General features: G+C 39.0%; 5 protein-coding genes across 5 annotated transcripts; 2 read left to right on the plus strand and 3 right to left on the minus strand.

Moving 5' to 3' along the window:
* Positions 1–649: 649 nt before the first annotated feature.
* Positions 650–1,597, minus strand: LOC141011375 (olfactory receptor 11A1-like). The gene has a single exon (XM_073484526.1). It carries the CDS (start codon positions 1,577–1,579, stop codon positions 650–652), a length of 930 nt encoding a protein of 309 aa, XP_073340627.1. The 5' UTR covers positions 1,580–1,597.
* A 2,703-nt stretch (positions 1,598–4,300) lies between these two features.
* Positions 4,301–5,227, plus strand: LOC141018349 (olfactory receptor 4E2-like). The gene has a single exon (XM_073493301.1). The coding sequence runs from the start codon at positions 4,301–4,303 to the stop codon at positions 5,225–5,227; it is 927 nt and encodes a 308-aa protein (XP_073349402.1).
* Positions 5,228–8,589: 3,362 nt separating this feature from the next.
* On the plus strand, positions 8,590–9,543 carry LOC141011387 (olfactory receptor 11A1-like). The gene has a single exon (XM_073484536.1). The coding sequence runs from the start codon at positions 8,590–8,592 to the stop codon at positions 9,541–9,543; it is 954 nt and encodes a 317-aa protein (XP_073340637.1).
* Positions 9,544–13,229: 3,686 nt separating this feature from the next.
* On the minus strand, positions 13,230–14,180 carry LOC141011398 (olfactory receptor 11A1-like). The gene has a single exon (XM_073484548.1). The coding sequence runs from the start codon at positions 14,178–14,180 to the stop codon at positions 13,230–13,232; it is 951 nt and encodes a 316-aa protein (XP_073340649.1).
* Positions 14,181–15,323: 1,143 nt separating this feature from the next.
* Positions 15,324–17,368, minus strand: LOC141011406 (olfactory receptor 11A1-like). Its single transcript, XM_073484561.1, has 3 exons — positions 16,453–17,368; positions 15,611–15,718; positions 15,324–15,421 (listed from the first exon to the last, which is right to left on the minus strand). Exons 1-3 carry the CDS (start codon positions 17,366–17,368, stop codon positions 15,324–15,326), a joined length of 1,122 nt encoding a protein of 373 aa, XP_073340662.1.
* Between the last annotated feature and the right edge of the window lie 3,653 nt (positions 17,369–21,021).

Below are 21,021 nucleotides of genomic sequence, written 5' to 3' on the forward strand. Positions count from 1 at the left end.
CAGCAGATCCACTGGCAGCAGAACCGACCCACAGCAGAACACTACCAGCACCATGCTTGGGCCATGCTACAGAACAAATCTGATTCACACAACTTTCTACAATCAGAAAAATTATCATTCAAGTTGCTGTATGTATATTTATGATCCAGCAGATTTGGTCTCATGTTCAGAAGACCTATAATAAATTAAATTATTGAATCAAACTTCATGAATGTTTTTGTGACAAAGTAGTTTGTGTTTCACTCATTGATCACAGAAACATAAGAGCTGTAGGAATCAACTGAAGGCTGACATGATGAATATTTTCTTTATGAGTGGACGGAAACTTTTGACCACAGCTGTTTATAACATATAGGTTATGACAGAAGGCACAGCAGTTGCAGGTGTGCTGACCACGGTGTTGCTGCTGCAGCGTACACTCACCTGTGGCCGTGCATACCAGATGTGTTGGCTATGATGTCATAATGTTGGAATGACATTCAGCTAGTCAGACATTTCCTTAATGTGAAAAACAATTTTAAAAAATAAAGACTTTTCACAAGTCACAAATCTCAAGTATAAATCTGTTTTTAAAATGATAACACAATGCATGGTTAAAATAATACAAGGGGCCATTAACATTAAAGAAAATAGGCAAATCTGTACGCTACTAACAGCCTACATTTGTAATGAGACTTTTACATATGACACAGATTTTAGACAGTTTGAGCCCATACATTACAGGGTTGAAGAGTGGAGGACATGTAAGAAAGTATAAAGATAAAAATATTCTCAACATATTGGGAACACTGTTCATATCAAACCTGCTCTGTAATATTTCAAAACAAGCCCCAAAACAGAAGTTGAGCAGAGAAGCGAGGTGAGGTGTGCAGGTACTGACGGCTTTCTGTCTCGTCTGTTTAGAGCCGGAGAAACAAACTTTAAGGATCCTCATGTACGTGTAAAAGATTACAGTTAGAGGACCAAAGACAACGAAGGTACTAATAATGAGTCCATAGATGTTATTCAGTGTGGTGTCATAGCAGGCCAGTTTCACAACAGAGTGATAGTCACAGTACACTTTTTTCATAATGTTCCCACACAGTTGTGAAGGAATCATTAAAGGCATTGTAAAAAAATTCACAAGAAATATGAGTAACCACGTTGTAGCAATAAAGATTGCAACTTTGTTGTATGACATACGAGTGTTATATTGTAGAGGATAACAGATAGCAAGATATCTGTCATAAGACATGACGGCTAAGTTTAAAAGTTCTATACTTCCATAAGAATACACACAGAAAATCTGCAGGAAACAAAGAGAAGTAGAAACAGTGTGAATGTCAGAGAGAATCTGAGTCAGAAGGAACGGAAACAACCCTGAACTACCATACAGTTCATTTACAAACAGGCTGCACAGGAACATGTACATAGGTTCATGTAAGCTTCTGTTCATACAGATAACCACAATGAGCAGCAGGTTGGAACAAATGATTAAAATGTATAGAGACAAAACAATCATGAAATATAAGTATTTCAACAGCCCGGTGTCAAAGTAGGCACTAAGTGTGAAAAATGAAACCTGTGTTGAGTTCATCATGATCCTCCATCTGGTTCACAATAACACAAAGTAATAATTTTGTCACATATTAAACTGGTAGTTATATTGTTTGTTTATTTGTGCTCTATGTTTTAGCTGCACTTTGTGCAAAACAAGTAGAGGTCAACACAATAGCACGAAACAGATTCATCACAATGGATATCATTTTGTTAAACAACCCCAAACAGAAAATTTACTTTGCAAAGTCTGTTCACTGCTGAGGTTCAAAAGGACAAAACTAAGTTTGAAACCTTGTGTGAATTAGAGTGTTCACCAGTTGTCCGGCTGCAGTCGTACTGTGAGTCCCTCCAAACTGAGCTGAAACTCTGCTTTAAAACTTTTGAATGCAGAGGACACCCACAGCAGCAGTGTGACCTCATCATAAAAGGTTGAGGTTATTGATACTCATGTTTAATTTATGTTTGTAAAAATCAAACTTTGTAGAACGCCTGCTTTTATTTTTAATATAAGGAAATGGGAACGGTTTCCTCCTAAATGATAAACTATTTTTAATCAATAATGTCCCCTTTGCACAGTTCCACACAATGTCACAAGAGAGATGAGTTTTAGAGTAACTAACAAACCATTACATTGTCTTGAAAAAGGAGATGGAGCATGTGCTACATTTGTTAGACAATTTTCATGGTAATGATTTAACACTGATTATTACTTTGTTATTACACTGACTTCTAAGTTATGTATGATGCTTTTGCTGCATGTTGTGCAACACAAGTGCAGCTTTACACCAGTTAACTGTTTACAAATCCATAACAAAATGTAATATGAGTAACAAAGAGGCTAATGATTAACTCTACACAGGTTTCATATTTGGCACTGGTTGCCTACTTCAACACTGAGCATTTTAAAAATGTATATTTCACGGTTGTCTTGTGTTTATATTGTTTAATCTTCTGTTCCAACCTTCTGCTCATTGTGGTTATCGGTATGAACAGAAGCTTACATGAACCTATGTACAGTCTGTGCAGTCTGTTTGTAATCCTTTTTTTTGTTTATTCTCTTGACAGGCTATAAAAATACTGTTAAAAGGCATTTCTAAAGAACGTCTTTTCAGTGTCCAGAACATCAGCAATTGGTGGCATTCATTAATTCGTGGCAGCACGGTGCCACAGTGATTAGCACTGTTGCCTCACAGCAATAAAGTCCTGGATTCAAATTCCAATGTGGCAGGGAATTTCTGTGCAGAGTTTTGAATGTTCTCCCCATGGGTTTGCATGGGTTTCCTCCTGATACACTGGTTTCCCCCACCATCAAAACATGAATGTTAGACTGAGTCTGCAGAAAACCAGTTTCACTGTGCTGTACATTGTGTAGATCTCTGTATTTTGAACATCACCTGGAAATCATTCCACATGCTAAGTATCAAGCAGTTGCTGGAATTGGTCCTGCCATATAACAGAAAGCGCTTGGCTACTCCCTGGCTCCCTGCACTTACAGGGATGCGGTGCTCCGGCTGCGACGCAGCAGAGGCAAGACGATCTTTGGCCATGGCCAGAGAATTGGCCATGTTTTTCGATTGCAATCAAGTGGAAGAAGAGCATCCATGGCATCCAGGCAACAGGCTTTTCTGTCAAATCTCAGACAGACAGCCCTTCTGTAAGCAAGTCACACACTATGGCAGGAAGCAACACGACAGCATTAACATTCACACAGTTGTTGGGGCTCATGGCAGCAGCCCACCTGTTGGTTCCAATGCCCATTAAGGAGGCTCAGAAACTCCTGAAACCTTGTGACCTGCCGGTGTCAAGCAACAAGGCCGTGGCTGCCTCATATCCGCTATGCGGGGGTGTGAGGACAAGTTCAAAGCTGTACGCAGCTTTTATTTTTTATTATTTTTATAAATTCTAAAACTACTGCTACTATTTTTGTACTTTCTATAATCATACACGTATTATAACATATGTATTATATAATAGTATTGCATCACATTTTAGTAGTATTTATACAACTAATACTGCTATACATTATTATACTATAGCCACCTCTGCGTAGTGTATACAGTATGAGTATGCAGTGTATATGTGGTCAAGCCAGTTCTACTCCCACACTTCTGGTAAGAAAACTTTGAGTCACATCCAGCAAATTCAGTTAACAAAAATGAGAAAATGAAAAAAAAAATTGAAAATACAGGATTGATGATGACTGAAAATACATACTGCTTTCCACTATCTTCAGCCAGACAAGCATGTACAGCATGTACAATATGTACAGTATGTATAACTTCTGGCATGTGTGTGAAATGTTGTTCCACGACATAGTTCCCACGTAAAATAAATAATATATATGACGTCTACAGTCATCACTTTGAAATATTCCCTTTGGTGCAAATTTGTTTTTTCTGACCTCTCTTCTGAAAAAAAGTAACTGTGTTTTCGAACTCTTGTTGCTGACAGCAGCCTGACATCATGACTGCAGCTATAAAAAGTTTAAAAGAAGGAGTTTCGTTTCAGTAAGGAGGAACTCACAGTGCAGATAATAAGACTCACACAGTGTCATATGTTCTGTAAACTCTCAGCAGAGCATTACACAGAATTTATATAATTAATTTCATCAAATTGAATTTCTCTAATGTTAGACTGAATATTGTTTGTTTGCTGTCGGTTGACAATAATCATTAAAGTTGACTATTATTATTAAAACTCGTATTGTTAAAACCAACAACAAAATGTTTAACTGATGTGTTGTGAACCAAAAAGGAGGATCATGTTAAACTCCACACGTGTTTCACATTTCACACTTGCTGCCTTCTTTGACACTGGGATTTTAAGATATTTATTTTTCATGATTGTTTTGTTATTATATATTTTAATTGTTGGTGCCAATATTGTTCTTATTGCTCTTATCTGTATGAACAGAAGCTTACATGAACCTATGTTCTTGTTTCTGTGCAGCCTGTTTGTAAATGAACTGTTTGGTAGTGCAGGTTTTTTTCCACCCCTTCTGCTTCAGATTCTCTCTGACAGTCACACTGTTTCTGCTTCTCTTTGTTTCCTGCAGATTTTCTGTTTGTATACTTATGCAAATGTACAATTTTGGAACTTGGCCGTCATGTCTTATGACAGATATCTTGCTATCTGTCATCCTCTACAATATAACACACGTATGTCATATAAAAAGGTTTCCATGCTTATTTTTCTCACATGGTTGTGCCCAATAATTGAAGTTGCTGTCATGATATATTTGAGTGCCCGTTTACAGCTGTGTGGGAACGTCATTCACAAAGTATTCTGTGACAATTACTCTATCGTCAAGCTGGCCTGCTATGACACCACAATAAATAATGCTTATGGACTTATTTACATGTTCACATTAGTCTTTGCTCTTATAATTTTAATTCTTTACACGTACATAAAGATTCTCAAAGTTTGTTTCTCCGGCTCTAAACAGACGAGACAGAAAGCTGTCAGCACCTGCACACCTCACCTCGCTTCCCTGCTCAACTTTGCTTTTGGTTGTTTCTTTGAAACTGTGCAGGGCAGGTTTAATATGAACAGTGTACCAAACATGTTGCAAATTTTTTTGTCAGTATACTTTCTGACTTGCCAACCGCTCTTTAACCCTGTACTTCATGGACTGAAAATGTCGAAAATACGTACATTATGCAAGCATCTTGTGGGTGGTAAAATGTAAAGTACAGTTTAAAATCATGTAAAATATGTTTTTAGCCTTAGTACCATGAAAACTCTGAAAAGATGGATGTTTTGATGAGGTAAGTGTCAACAATAATAATTTTGTTTATTTAATGTGAATGTTTTTATCAAAGAGTAATAATAAAATTAATTTCCACATCAAAGTTGGTTTGAATCTTTAAGTGATGAATTGTTGCTCCAAAGAGGTTCCTTAAATTGAGGCTCTTCAGTTGGATATTGTTTAGCAGTAGCAGTAACAGTAGTACACCCTGATGAAAGCCCTGAGCTGAATTTGTATCTATGCCTGCAGCAGTTTTGATTTGATCATGTAAGTGTTTATTAAGGGGGATCAGTTCTCCAGCAGAATCCCTGTTGCAGCTCAGTTTCTTTGAGAACTCCTCAAACAGCAAAGCCTTTCCTGCCAAATCTAACTGTAACTGTAACTCCATTTACCAAAAATGGTTAATTCACTAACATAAGTAACTGAAATGTGAAACCATATGTGGTCTACCGTCACCACTTTTAATGATCCATCAATATTTTCATTCAGAATTGATTTGTAATGAGATTTCCTATAAAACAGTGGTTCAAAAATGAAATCAAGTATTACATTTTAACTATTATGTTTATGAATGATAACTATGAACCCTAACCCTATAAACAAAGTGAGTTGGAAGTGTTCAACCTCAGAATCAGAATCAGAATCAGAATTCCTTTATTTGTCCCGCAAATGGGGAAATTCCTTAGTCACAGCAGCCAAAGGACAGTATCACACTTAAACAATAATAAAAAGTAAAAAATAAACAATATAATAAGAGATAAGAAATAGAGTTAACTCGTATATACATAGTATTTGCAGATCAGATCACTGATTCAACCAGTCTGATTTGTTCAGGCAGATCATTCCAGGATCTCAGGGCCCTGACTACAAATGCTCTGCCCCCTTCAGTTTTCAGCCAGGCCTATGGAACAGACAAAAGACCTTGTCCGAGGATCTTAAAGTATTACCAGCGTGTACTGTACTAAGAGGTGTGAATATTATCATTGTTAAATCACTTAAAAGTCACCAGAAACAAAGACATCGGTACATCATTTTCCTCGAGCTTTGAGAATTAAGATGAATCAAAATCAGTAACTACAGCATACTTTTTCCCCTCACTAGTGAAGCTTACGAATTGTTATATTAGACACTCTACATTTCAACCATACCAGACTTTTACACATGATAGAGATTTAAGATACATTAATTTTAACTTAACACGTGTGAAAAGAGGTTGACATATAAGAAAGTATAATAATACAAATATTTGCAATATGTTGGGTACACTGTCCATATTGAACATGCTCTGTACTCTTTAAAAAAAACCCGGTATTTACGTCCTGCTGTGAGCGACCACACGACACACAAACACAAGAGGGATCTGCTGCACTAGTGATTTGAAACTTTGACACTCACAGCAGGAAGTAAATACCGAAGTGTATCTATCGTGAGTCTCGTTCATCTTGTCCGGCGCGGCTTTCGTAGTGCAAACGGCTGTGAGGGAGACTGCAACAGCATAGTGACTGTTCAGGCTGTAAAATGTACTGAATGACGTCATTTCCTGTAAACTCTGGATGTCACCACTTCAAGGCCACTTGGACTGCAGCGGACGAGCAGTATGGAGGAATATTACAAAGTTTTTGTGTAGTTTTATGGACCTTTTCGTCTCGGACGCCATTAACGCCCCTTATATGGATTATTGCTGCAGGAGGGAACCCCGCGGGTCTCCAGCTGCACTTTGAGGAATAAGAAACTACACCGGACTTCTCATCAGCATGAGGGTGAGTCCATAATGACTGAATTTCATTCTAGAGTGAACTAGTCCTTTAAGTGGCAGTAGCAAACCATCTTTTTGGACCGTCTGCTTGGCTGACCTCTTCTCCTTCCATAAAGTGGACTTTCTGCCCAGCACAACTTGCTGTCTTTTGGACAGAACCCTTGTCCTGGCTTGTTGGATGACCTTTTGTCCACTTCACTCACTTAGCTATTTTTCACCAGAAACGCAACAAAATAGGCACAGAGGCCCCAAATTTGACACCTGTGACATGAGGTTCAAACTGGTCTTGCATTACCGACGGTCAAACAGGTGGCCTGTCCAAAGATATAGCTTCAAATTTGCGTCAGATGGCCTGGGAAACCATCCACCTGATAGGCTGGCACATACCTGGGCTTAACAGTGGACAGTATCCAATGGCAATAGCCAGTGTCAGACAGTTATTGGGTATTCGCGTTGCACTAACAGGTAATGCCAGTGTCCAACAGTTGTCTACTTAAAATTACATCAATCTCTCAAATGTACAGGCCTGTCTATGGCTCATGCTATCTCGCTAACATTTAAACTCTACCGCTCTCTCACCCATCGGATCTAACACTGTGAAAATGAAGCATATTGCAAATGCTTTGATTTTGGCGAATCCATTCGTATATGGATTCTTGGTCCTCAGAGACTGAAAATTCACATTTCTCCATTTCACTTCAAACTTGACAAACTGTAAACTATGCCTGAGAATGAATGGCCAAAGATTTATTATTATATTATATATTATATTATTTCAATAATTTTGGAAATACAACCTCTGAAATGTCAATCTTAATATGTTAGTGGCGGAGTCACATCAAGTCAATTTTATTTATATGGCACCACTTAACAAACAAAAGTTATCTGGAGATTTCATCACTGCAGCAGGTGATCTCTGCTAGCTTCTGAAGCAAGTGGAGTTGGTTGCATGTTGCTACAGTGCCACTGACAGAAGCGGATGTAAATTGCATTCATTATTTTATTCATCATTAATGAGATATGATGCTGTCAATTTTAAATACTTTTAATTTCACCTTCCTTTCAACCCCCATTTATTTGTAATGCCATTACAGACTCCATGTAAGAGGACCTGCTCCCTCTATAGATGCAATTCATTATCGAAAACAATCATTCATTGTTTCAGATGATTATACTCTAATAAAAACAAAATTACGAATACTTTATTTCTTCCAATAGAGCTTCCTACATCCTAATCACTGGACCTTCGGGTCTGCTGCTGTGGGCGTCCACTAGCTGATATAGTTTAAAAGGAGCAGAAGCAGAGGCAGCTCCGTCAGAAGGGAGTCTGAGCATCATTCAAACAATGTCAAAAAATGTGTTTATATTTTCGGTCCTAATCATGTCATAAATAAGAGAGTGGTGAGTTTGAGATGTTTGTCACAAATGAATTCTTAGTAATTTCTTGACTGTAAGTCGACTGTTTGTGTTGCTGCACAAAATTTAAACTGGTTGCAACCAATTCTTCCTATGCATAGTTACTGCGTGTTGAACCGAATGCATGATCATGATAAACTCTACACAGGTTTCATATTTCACACTTGGTGCCTATGTTGATACCAAGTTGTTTAAACACTTAGCTTTCATAATCATTATGTTTTTTTATATTGTAATCATTTGTTCCAACCTGCTGCTCATTGTGGTTATCTGTATGAACAGGAGCTTACATGAACCTATGTACAAGTTCCTGTGCAGCCTGTTTGTAAATGAACTGTTTGGTAGTTCAGGGTTGTTTCCGTTCCTTCTGCTTCAGGTTCTCTCTGACATTCACACTGTTTCTGCTTCATTTTGTTACCTGCAGATTTTCTGTGTGTATTCTTATGGAAGTGTAGAGTTTACTAACTTAGCCGTCATGTCTTATGACAGATATCTTGCTATCTGTTTTCCTCTACAATATAACACTCATATGACATCTGGAAAAATTGCCATGCTTATTGCTGTAACATGGCTGCCTGCTGTTTTTGCTGTTTCTGTGACAACATCTTTGAGTGCCTCTTTACAGCTGTGTGGGAACATCATTAATAAAGTGTACTGTGACAACTACTCCATCATTAAACTGGCTTGCTTTGACACCAGAATAAATAATGTCTATGAACTCACTGCTGCTTCTCTCACAGTCTGTATTCCACTATCTGTGATATTTTACACCTATGTGGAGATCCTTAAAGTGTGTTTCTCCGGCTCTAAACAGACGAGACAGAAAGTTGTCAGTACCTGCACACCTCACCTCGCTTCCCTCCTCAACTATTCTTTTGGGGTTTCTTTTGAAATACTACAGAGCAGGTTTGACATGAACAGTGTGCCAAATATGTTCAGAATATTTTTATCATTGTATTTTCTTACATGCCAGCCGCTCTTCAACCCTTTAATGTATGGCCTCAACATGTCCAAAATACGCCTCATATGTAAAAGTCTGCTTCTGAAGTCTGTTGGGAAGTGTAGATCTGTTCAGCTCCTGTAACAGGAGCAAACACTTGGCTCACTACTGTCAACAGTAATAATTTATTTAGTTAATGTATCAAAATGTATTAAATTTATCAAGAAAGTTTTACATTTTGTCTTTTTAATGCTGGTGTGATCTTGGTCAGTTTCAAAGCAAACAATCAATCCACAATTTCATTTGCAGTCAGTGAAAGGTGTTTATTTTCACATGATCACGTTTTAGTCTACGAAATATAGGAACATTTTATTTTAACAGTTTATTTCCAAAAGTATTTTATTTACCACTTTTATTGTCAGTATAGCAATGATGCTGCTGAAATCAATATGAGGTTAAGAAGTCCTAAAGTTAAGTACTTAAGAAATAAAGTTTATGTACTTGTCCTGAACTTTGAGTCATTCTGTTGCTTTGTTTGGGATTTTACATCATGGCTATGTAAATGTTACTGTACTGCCTACCTTTAACAGATTACTTGTAATTTCCAGGACTTTAAGTAAGTAAGACTTTACAGCACAGACACAGTCGGGCTCAGTCAGTTTTGTTTATATGGGCCAAGAAAATTCTGAGAAACCTCTGAGAAAGGAAAGAGTAGACGGCTGGAGCAGTCGGACTAGGACAATGTAGAGAAACAGAACAACAACATTAGGTAGATAAAGTACACAAAGAATCACAGGTGTTTCAACAGTGTACTGACTAACAGGTGAAGTGAAGAACAATCATCATCTCGTAATAATGCAGTGTTCTACTGGGAAACCTTAGGTCCTGCCATTCATGAAGATGTCACTTAAGGGCCCCAAAAACCTCTCACCCAAAAAATCTAACATTGTGAAAAAGAAGAATCGATTTTGGTCATATTAGGATTTTTGTCCCTCAGAGGTTTGTGAGCTGAAAATTCAGGTTGTCCTCATCGACTCCAAACTCAGAACACAGTAAGCTCTGTCCCTGGGGATGAATGGCCCAAAGTTTCAATAGGACCTCTTAAAAATCAAGGTCAGTGGACAAATGACCATTTATCTAAGGCCACATTTACAGTTCCTCAATGAATTTCCAGAATTGCCTCTGTTGATCTCTGTGAGCTCCTGAATCTTGAGTGGTGTTGACTGTGTGTTTCTACGGTGCCCCTGAAAGAAAAAAGAAACTCAGCGGAGAGGAGATAGAAAGCGAGACACGGGATCCTGGATTATAGGTCTAAAATGACCAACTTTAATGAAAGGGTGGCAGGGCTCTATACCTTTCAGCCGCTGTGGTGATGTGAAAATGGAGCTAATTTATTGCAGAGCACCTACAAGATTTTAGACGCTTGATTTTGGCCCAAGGAGAGCATCTGCTCCAAATTTGTGGTCTTTAAGTGCTTTGGTGCCGGAACAGTTATGAGACATTTTGGGCGAATTCAGGTTGCAGTAACCTTTTTTTTTTTTTTACAAATCATCTGTTTTACACACACTCACACACTTAACATAAAATGACATGTGTTCTTATATTTGTAGGCATATATAGTATTTCATATGTTGTGGAAACAAACTAATAATTGCTGCTCAAAGAGTCAAAACTCAAAAAATTACAGCCACCACTCAGTCCAGATATTGCGTGCCAGGAAGGGCAGCACATATCCAGTGTATATGTTGATGGTTTTTTTATCATTATTATTATTGTTGTTATTATTATTTAATTTCTTTGTTTTTTTCCTTCTGCATTTTTCTGGACTTTGAATGGGAGCAGCTGTAATGGAAGCAATTAAGTATTTCTGATTCTGATTCTGATATTTTATTTGTTCTCATATTACTAGCTTTTTATTTGTTCTACTGTATATTTTATTTTCCTTTTTTATAGCAGTCAAGTCCAAAGTTTTAAAAGGACAGTTTTTAAGTTCAGTTTCACATGAGAAGCTGTCACAAGCTTTTTTTTCCATATCAGCTTCTCTGGGAGATTTAAGGCCTTAAATAAACTGCATAACCAGGGGGCACCACAGTACGTGATGATTGCGTTTCCATTCTCACCTGCCTGCTGTCTATCACGTCATGTTGGGACACACTAAAAGTTGAGACAGTGTCCAAGGATGCAACGGACAGTCCTGAGTGGTGGCTCTGTGGGCTGCTAGAGAATAGGGTGAGTAGCAGAGCTACTGGCTGCATGGACCACAGACCTCAGTATGTGAGACTCCAGGACTGTGTCTCAGACGTGGTTCTCTGCAGTACGGGGCCCCTCAGGGTACGGTGCTCTCTCCCTCCTTTTCACCCTCTACACATCGGACTTCACGCACAACACCGTGAACTGTCACCTCCAAGCGTTCTCCGATGATACAGTCATTGTTGGATGTGTGTCTGAGGGGAACGAACAGGAATATAGGGGGGTCATCAACGACTTTGTTAACTGGTGTGAATGCAACCACCTGCATATAAACACCAGTAAAACAAAGGAGATGGTGATCAACTTCCAGAGGAAGACACCACAGTTGACTCACTCTTTTCCTGTACTTGTTGCATCTTGAGCTGTTGTACAAGGTGAATTTCCCTGTTGCGGGATAAATAAAGTCCATCTAATCTAATCTAATCTAGATAATGTTGATGAAGACAGCACTGGCTCTCCGGCTACCTGACACTGATTTAGTTAGATTGATGGCCTAACATCTAACACTGCAAACCCACCCAGCATTATCAAGTTACATAAGTTTGATAAGGGGTCCAGTTCCTCCTCCGTGACCTGTTAGTCTCGGGGAGTGTGAGAATGAGTAGGCAGTTGAGAGGGCAGCTGGAGTGGCAGTGTTTTCTGGAGTGACCCAGGTCTCCATAAGGGCCAGGAAGTGGAGAGTCTGCAGGGAGGCATAGGCTGAAATGGTGTCCGCCTTCTCGACTGCAGACTGGCAGTTCCATAGCCCCCCTAGTACTTCAAGTTCAGTGCCAGTGGAGAATGTTGGGTAACAGAGACTGGCTGAGTTACAGCCTCGAGCAATGGGTCTCCGGTGAAATCTTCTCCAGTTTGATGTCCTGACTGGGATTGGGTAGGACTCATGGCTACGATGGGTGGTGGACAGTGAGTTACTTGGACTTCCTTGATAGACTCCCGCAGAGAGACTCCCTAAGTCTTTGGTCGGCTGTCCTGACGCTGTAGTGACGAGCCCATATGTGCTAGATTTACCTCATGCAGGCTTAGCTCCACCCTGCACTCAAGCCTATTCACCACAGCTGAGTTGGCCAAAACTGACTGATAACCATTCAGCGTCAACAGTTTCACAAGAATTTACACAAAAACTATCTAGACAAGATTCAATATTTCAACTAACTCTCCTCACAGAATGCCGAAACACTGGATGTACAATTTTGTATTTTTAGTTCTCAAGAAGTGATACAATGCACATCAGCACAGACTGTCAACTTGAATAATTCTTTCATCAAGATCTGACGTGATTAAAGTGTTCCCTTCACTTTTGGCCGCATAATTTTTGTCATCAAGAGAACATATAGGAGGTTAATGTCTGAAACAAGAAATCAGTCACTCAACATTTACCACTGACTCTGAGCACAAGTCACATTTTCATCATTTATCAAATTCATTGCTGGAACTCTATTTTAGTTCATCATATCCAACAGTAATCAGTGACAATATGATTATTGCAATTCTCCACTATATTACAATAGTTGTATTGCTATACAGCAAACATTTTAAAACAAGATGCTGTAAAATCTTAAATGAAGCTTTTGTTATTATACCTATAAATTATCTCTGCAGTCAGTCAACATTTTACAACAGAACAGTTGTTTACATGCTTTCCTTATTTGTGACATTTGCAATCCGTACATGACAGGATTCAAAAGTGGCTGTATGATGAGAAAATACAGAGACAGAATGATTCGCAGCACACTGGGAACACCACTCACATCAAATCTACTCTGCAGTATTTCAAAGCAGCAACCAAAAGAAAAGTTTATGAGGGAAGCGAGGTGAGGTGTGCAGGTACTGACAGCTTTCTGTCTGGTCTGTTTGGAACCAGAAAAACAAACATGAAAAATTTTCATGTAAGAAAACAGGACTGGAAGCAGAGGGACTAAGATGGTGAGAATAACACCAAAAATTCCATAAATGTTATTCACTTCGATATCAGAACATGCCAACTTTACAATAAGATAGTTATGACAATACAGACTGTTTATGGTGTTTCCACAGAGAGGCAAACGGATGTTTAAGGATAAAGTAATTAAGAATTTCACAAAAGAGTACAACCATATTGCAGCAATAAATATCACCACCTTGTTTAATGTCATACGTGTGTTATACTGTAGAGGACAGCAGATAGCAAGATATCTGTCATAAGACATGACGGCTAAATTGGAAAACTCTACATTTCCATAAGAATACAAAATAAAAATCTGCAGGAAACAAAATGAAGCAGAAACAGTGTGAATGTCAGAGAGAATCTGAAGTAGGAGGGACGGAAACAACCCTGAACTACCATACAGTTCATTTACAAACAGACTGCACAGGAACATGTACATAGGTTCATGTAAGCTTCTGTTCATACAGATAACCACAATGAGGGAAATGTTGACAAACACAATAACAATGTAAAGCAAAGCTGTTAATGTAAAATACAAGTATCTCAAAGCTCCTACATGTATGTATGTGCTAAGAATGAAGTAAGATAAAGTTGAATTTACCGTCATTCTTGTTTTTGATAACAAAACAGTAGGCAAATTTATAAAAAGGTTTGCTTATCAATTTTTTAAATCAAAAATGAATTATTTATTTTAATTACGGACATTGTTCTGAATAACACAGCATTGTCTCCATATCTGCCGAGCTTTACACTGACAACACTGCTTCACTGGCCTTTAAACATGATCAAGCATAACAAAAAAAACACAAGCAGCATAAACTTACCATTCACTCCCCACATTCACTGATGTATGAATATAATTATTAAATATATTTAAACAGATTTCTTTAAATTAGAAACATTCACTTTACACACAGCTCAACATTTGTCACAGACTGTTGCAAACTGCTGCAGTAACTAATGAGAGGCTGCATCATTATCAGCTGCTTTATACCTCCGCATGACAAGAGGTTACCAACAAAGTAGTCCCACCTCACTTCTGACATGTCCAACAGCAAATACCAGAGGCAACTGTTGAGGAGAAGTGGAGATCTTTCTGAAAAATGTCATAAGTCAAGCTATGATGTCAAAATTGGGAATTACAGAGGACGTCTAAAACCATCAGTTAAACTACAGGGATATCAAACTGTCCATTTAGGAAACAAGTGATTGTGAATCAGTTTCAGCTGCTTTGGTGCAAATGAAAGTGACATCAGGAGCAGTGGAGAGGGAAAAGCAAGACAACCCCCAAAAAGGGAATGGTTCTTCATGTGGTGGCCACAGACAGTTGCTCTCTCCTGATCCTTCCTGACGGATTCTTCTCTAGTTTTGTGTTCTGCTAGTGTCCTTGTCACTACTGGTAGCACGAGGCGGTACCTGCAGCCAAATCAGGTTGCACAGGTGGTCCAGCTCCTCCAGGATGGCACATCCATAAGTGCAGTCACAAGAAGGTTTGCTATGTCTCCCAGCACAGTCTCAGGTGCATGGAGGAGAAACCAGGAGACCGGCCGTTACACGAGGACAACTGGACCGGGCTGTAGAAGGGCATTAACCCAGCAGCAGGACCGGTTTCTGCTCTTTTGTATAAGGAGGAAGCTGAGAAGCACTGCCAGAGCCCTACAAAATGACCTCTGGCAGGCTACTGGTGTGCATGTTTCTGACCAAACTCAGAAACAGAACCAATGAGGGTGACATGAGGGCCCGACGTCCTCTAGTAGGACCTGTGCTCACAGCCCAGTACCGTGCAGCTTGACTGGTGTCCGTGAGAGAACACCAGAATTGGCAGCTCTGCCATTGGCACCACGTTCTCTTCACAGATGAGAGCATGTTCACACTGAGCACATGTGACAGGCATTAAAGAGTCTGGAGATGCTGTGGTGAACTTTATGCTGCCTGTAACATCATCCAGCATGACCGGTTTGGCGGTGGGTCAGTGATGGTCTGGGGAGGCATATCCTTGGAGGGTGGCGCAGACCTCCATGTCATAGCCAACTGTACCCTGACTGCTTAAAGGTACCGGCATGAAATCCTCATTGTCAGACCTTACGCTGGTGCAGTGGGTCCTGGGTTCCTCCTGGTGCAGGACAATGCCAGGCCTCATGTGGCCTGAGTGTGAAGGCAGTTTCCTGGATGACGAAGGCATTGATGTCATTGACTGGCCCTCTCGTTCCCCTGACCTAAATCCAATTGAGCACCATGGGACATTATGCAAGCATGCCCAGACGTTGGCGCGAGTGCATACAGGCCCACCTGGGCCATACACACTACTGAGTCACATTATGAGTTGCCGTGATAAAATTCACACAAGTTGGATCAGTCTGAGATTCAATTTTTTACTTTGATTTTTGGTGTGTTTTTGAATCCAGTCCTCAGTGGGTTGATGATTTTGGTTTCCATTGACCATTGTTGCATCATTTAGTTCTCAAGAAGTGATACAATGCACATCAGCACAGACTGTCAACTTGAATAATTCTTTCATCAAGATCTGACATGTGATTAAAGTGTTCCCTTCACTTTTGGCCGCATAATTTTTGTTATCAAGAGAACATATAGGAGGTTAATGTCTGAAACAAATACAAGAAATCAGTCACTCAACATTTACCACTGACTCTGAGTACATGTCACATTTTCATCGTTTATCAAATTCACTGCTGGAACTCTATTTTAGTTCATCATATCCAACAGTAATCAGTGACAATATGATTATTGCAATTCTCCACTATATTACAATAGTTGTATTGCTATACAGCAAACATTTTAAAACAAGATGCTGTAAAATCTTAAATGAAGCTTTTGTTATTATACCTATAAATTATCTCTGCAGTCAGTCAACATTTTACAACAGAACAGTTGTTTACATGCTTTCCTTATTTGTGACATTTGCAGTCCGTACATGACAGGATTCAAAAGTGGCTGTATGATGAGAAAATACAGAGACAGAATGATTCGCAGCACACTGGGAACACCACTCACATCAAATCTACTCTGCAGTATTTCAAAGCAGCAACCAAAAGAAAAGTTTATGAGGGAAGCGAGGTGAGGTGTGCAGGTACTGACAGCTTTCTGTCTGGTCTGTTTGGAACCAGAAAAACAAACATGAAAAATTTTCATGTAAGAAAACAGGATTGGAAGCAGAGGGACTAAGATGGTGAGAATAACACCAAAAATTCCATAAATGTTATTCACTTCGATGTCAGAACATGCCAACTTTACAATAAGATAGTTATGACAATACAAACTGTTTATGGTGTTTCCACAGAGAGGCAAACGGATGTTTAAGGATAAAGTAATTAAGAATTTCACAAAAGAGTACAACCATATTGCAGCAATAAATATCACCACCTTGTTTAATGTCATACGTGTGTTATACTGTAGAGGACAGCAGATAGCAAGATATCTGTCATAAGACATGACGGCTAAATTGCAAAACTCTACATGTGCATATGTATACAAAATAAAAATCTGTAGATAACAAAGAGAAGCAGAAACAGTGTGAATGTCAGAGAGAATCTGAAGCAGGAGGGACGGAAACAACCCTGAACTACCATACAGTTCATTTACAAACAGACTGCACAGGAACATGTACATAGGTTCATGTAAGCTTCTGTTCATACAGATAACCACAATGAGGGAAATGTTGACAAACACAATAACAATGTAAAGCAAAGCTGTTAATGTAAAATACAAGTATCTCAAAGCTCCTACATGTATGTATGTGCTAAGAATGAAGTAAGATAAAGTTGAATTTACCGTCATTCTTGTTTTTGATAACAAAACAGTAGGCAAATTTATAAAAAGGTTTGCTTATCAATTTTTTAAATCAAAAATGAATAATTTATTTTAATTACGGACATTGTTCTGAATAACACAGCATTGTCTCCATATCTGCCGAGCTTTACACTGACAACACTGCTTCACTGGCCTTTAAACATGATCAAGCATAACAAAAAAAACACAAGCAGCATAAACTTACCATTCACTCCCCACATTCACTGATGTATGAATATAATTATTAAATATATTTAAACAGATTTCTTTAAATTAGAAACATTCACTTTACACACAGCTCAACATTTGTCACAGACTGTTGCAAACTGCTGCAGTAACTAATGAGAGGCTGCATCATTATCAGCTGCTTTATACCTCCGCATGACAAGAGGTTACCAACAAAGTAGTCCCACCTCACTTCTGACATGTCCAACAGCAAATACCAGAGGCAACTGTTGAGGAGAAGTGGAGATCTTTCTGAAAAATGTCATAAGTCAAGCTATGATGTCAAAATTTTGGATAGATAGATAGATAGATAGATAGATAGATAGATAGATAGATAGATAGATAGATAGATAGATAGATAGATAGATAGATAGATAGATAAAATTAAATGTTGAGGTAAGTGGAACATAAGGTGCAAGAGAAAAAGGTGCAGGTTTATGTACAGAAATAATATAAAGCACAGTAGTTATGTGTGTGTTTTGTGTTTTGTTATGTGAGCGTTGTACAGTCTGATGGCACCAGGTAGGAATGATTTCCCGTGCCGTTCCTTAAGGCAGCGGGGTTGAATTAGTCTGTTGCTGAAGCTGCTCTTTAGCTTGTCCAGAGTTTTGTGGAGGGGGTGAGAGACATTGTCCATGACTGCCAGCAGTTACATGAATACAGAGGACGTCCAAAACAATCATGACATAAGTTAACAAAAAGGTTAATGAATGGATAAAATATTATATTATATATATACACTGCTCAGTCACAAGAAGGTTTGCTGTGTCTCCCAGCACAGTCTCAAGAGCATGGAGGAGAAACCAGGAGACCGGCCGTTACACGAGGAGAGCTGGACCGGGCCGTAAAAGGGCATTAACCCAGCAGCAGGACCGGTTTCTGCTCCGTTGTATAAGGAGGAACCTGAGGAGCACTGCCAGAGCCCTACAAAATGACCTCCGGCAGGCTACTGGTGTGCATGTTTCTGACCAAACTCAGAAACAGAACCAATGAGGGTGACATGAGGGCCCGACGTCCTCTAGTAGGACCTGTGCTCACAGCCCAGTACCGTGCAGCTTGACTGGCATCCGTGAGAGAACACCAGAATTGGCAGCTCTGCCATTGGCACCACGTTCTCTTCACAGATGAGAGCAGGTTCACACTGAGCACATGTGACAGGCATTAAAGAGTCTGGAGATGCTGTGGTGAACTTTATGCTGCCTGTAACATCATCCAGCATGACCGGTTTGGCCAGGCCTCATGTGGCCTGAGTGTGTAGGCAGTTTCCTGGATGACGAAGTCATTGATGTCATTGACTGGCCCTCTCGTTCCCTTGACCTAAATCCAATTGAGCACCATGGGACATTATGCAAGCATGCCCAGACGTTGGCACGAGTGCATACAGGCCCACCTGGGCCATACACACTACTGAGTCACATTAGGAGTTGCTGTGATACACAAGTTGGATCTGGGTTAGGGTTATTGATAGAATTGATTGGAATTGATGGTAGGGTAGCTGTGATTATTAGAAATGAACAATTTCAGTTTATTTGATAGGGACAATGCAGGTTAACATAGTAACACTTCCACTTGTTACAAACAATTCAATGTGACTGATGTTCTGCATACAGAGATTATAGCCAATGCTAGTTTCCAACTCCCGTCCCTAGTTAGGCTTTTAGTAAAAGAAAGAGGGTAAGAAAAAAGACATCAAAATTACATACCAATACAATAAAATGTACAATACATCTAAAATCATACCAAGTCATGACCCATTAAAAATGCATACAGCTCTGATTTTGTTTCAGCCAGACTTTAACATTTTTATTAAAAATCCTAATGTCTCAGGTTAGTTTTATTTCGGTTGGTAGTGAGTTCCACATCTGGGAACCCTTTATAGAGAAGGCTGATTGCCCAAAGGAGGTCTTACGGCGCAAGATTTTACAATTACCACTTGCTGTACCCCTGGTGATCCTATCACTATTTTGGCTGCTAAAAAGACTGCACAAAACATCTGGTGCCAAGTTCTGCAAACACTTAAAAAACAGTTTAACAGAGGAAAATTTTAGGAAATTATCAAAACTAAGCAAATTATACTGCTTCAAAATGTGACAGTGATGCCACCTTATTGGTTTCTTGGCCATTATTTTTAAGGTTTGATTATACATAGATGCAATTAACTTAATTGTAGTCGGAGAGGCCTGACTCCACACTGTAACACAATACGACATATGAGAAAAAATCATGGCATGCATATAAAGCTGTGCCGCTTTGATTGGTATATGATGTCTAATTAGTTTGAAGCAATTTAAATTGTTTTTTACTGTTTTTGATATCTTTTTGACATGTTTGTCAAATTTGAGTCTGGAATCCAAAACTACACACAAATATTTAAAATCCTTTACCATCTCAATTTCCTCTCCCTGCAATGTTATGCAAAATTTTTCTGATTGTGGTATGTTTTTGATGGAGAAGCACATGGAAACTGTCTTTTTCTTATTTAGGGTGAGCTTGTTATCATATAGCCAATGACAGACCCTGCTCAAAAATGAAGATAATATCTCAGCTGCCTCACTTGATGTCTTTGCTGACGCGTATATGACTGTGTCGTCTGCATAAAGCTGACAACCAGCCCCCGGACAGCTTTCGGGCAGGTCGTTAATGTAAAGACTAAAGAGCAACGGCCCCAGGATTGAGCCTTGAGGAATGCCAATTTTATTTTGTTGAGGAGCAGACTTTTTTTGGTCAATTCTCACACATTGCTTTCTTGAATGTAAATAGGAAGCAAACCAACTAAGAGCTTGTTTGGAAAAATTTAATTTTGACAACTTTGATAGCAGGATGTCGTGGTTGTCAGTGTCAAACGCCTTCTTTAGGTCGAGAAACACTGCACCCACGACATTACCCCATCCATAAAACACTTCAGATTTTCGACAAAAGAGCAAATTGCTGTTTCTGTGGAGTGTTTATGTCTAAACCCAAACTGCTCAGGATATAAAAGTTGGTTTGACTCTAAATAATCAACTAGTTGTTCTGTCACAACTTTTTCCAAAATCTTTGACATTGCAGGGAGTATAGAGATTGGACGATAATTGCATAGCTGGTCTGTGTCCCCTGATTTAAAAATGGGAGAGACAACAGCTGTTTTCCATTGATCTAGAAACCTACCTGACATTATAGAAAGATTTATTAGATGAGTTAATGGTTTTATGATAGAGGAACTATGCTGCTTAATAAAAGCTGTGTCCAAGTTAGACACATCTTGGGATTTTGAGCTAGTTAATTTGTCTAATATTTTGCTGATTTTAGTTTCGTTGACCTCTCTGATGTAAAATGAATTGGGTAAATCTTCCCTTACAATGTTATTTAGTAATAGAGGGTCAAAACTTTGAGCAAGTTCCTCTACTGATTGAATAAAAAAACGATTAAACTCGGCT

This window comes from Pagrus major, chromosome 2, assembly GCF_040436345.1.
Source record: "Pagrus major chromosome 2, Pma_NU_1.0".
NCBI lineage: Eukaryota > Metazoa > Chordata > Actinopteri > Spariformes > Sparidae > Pagrus > Pagrus major.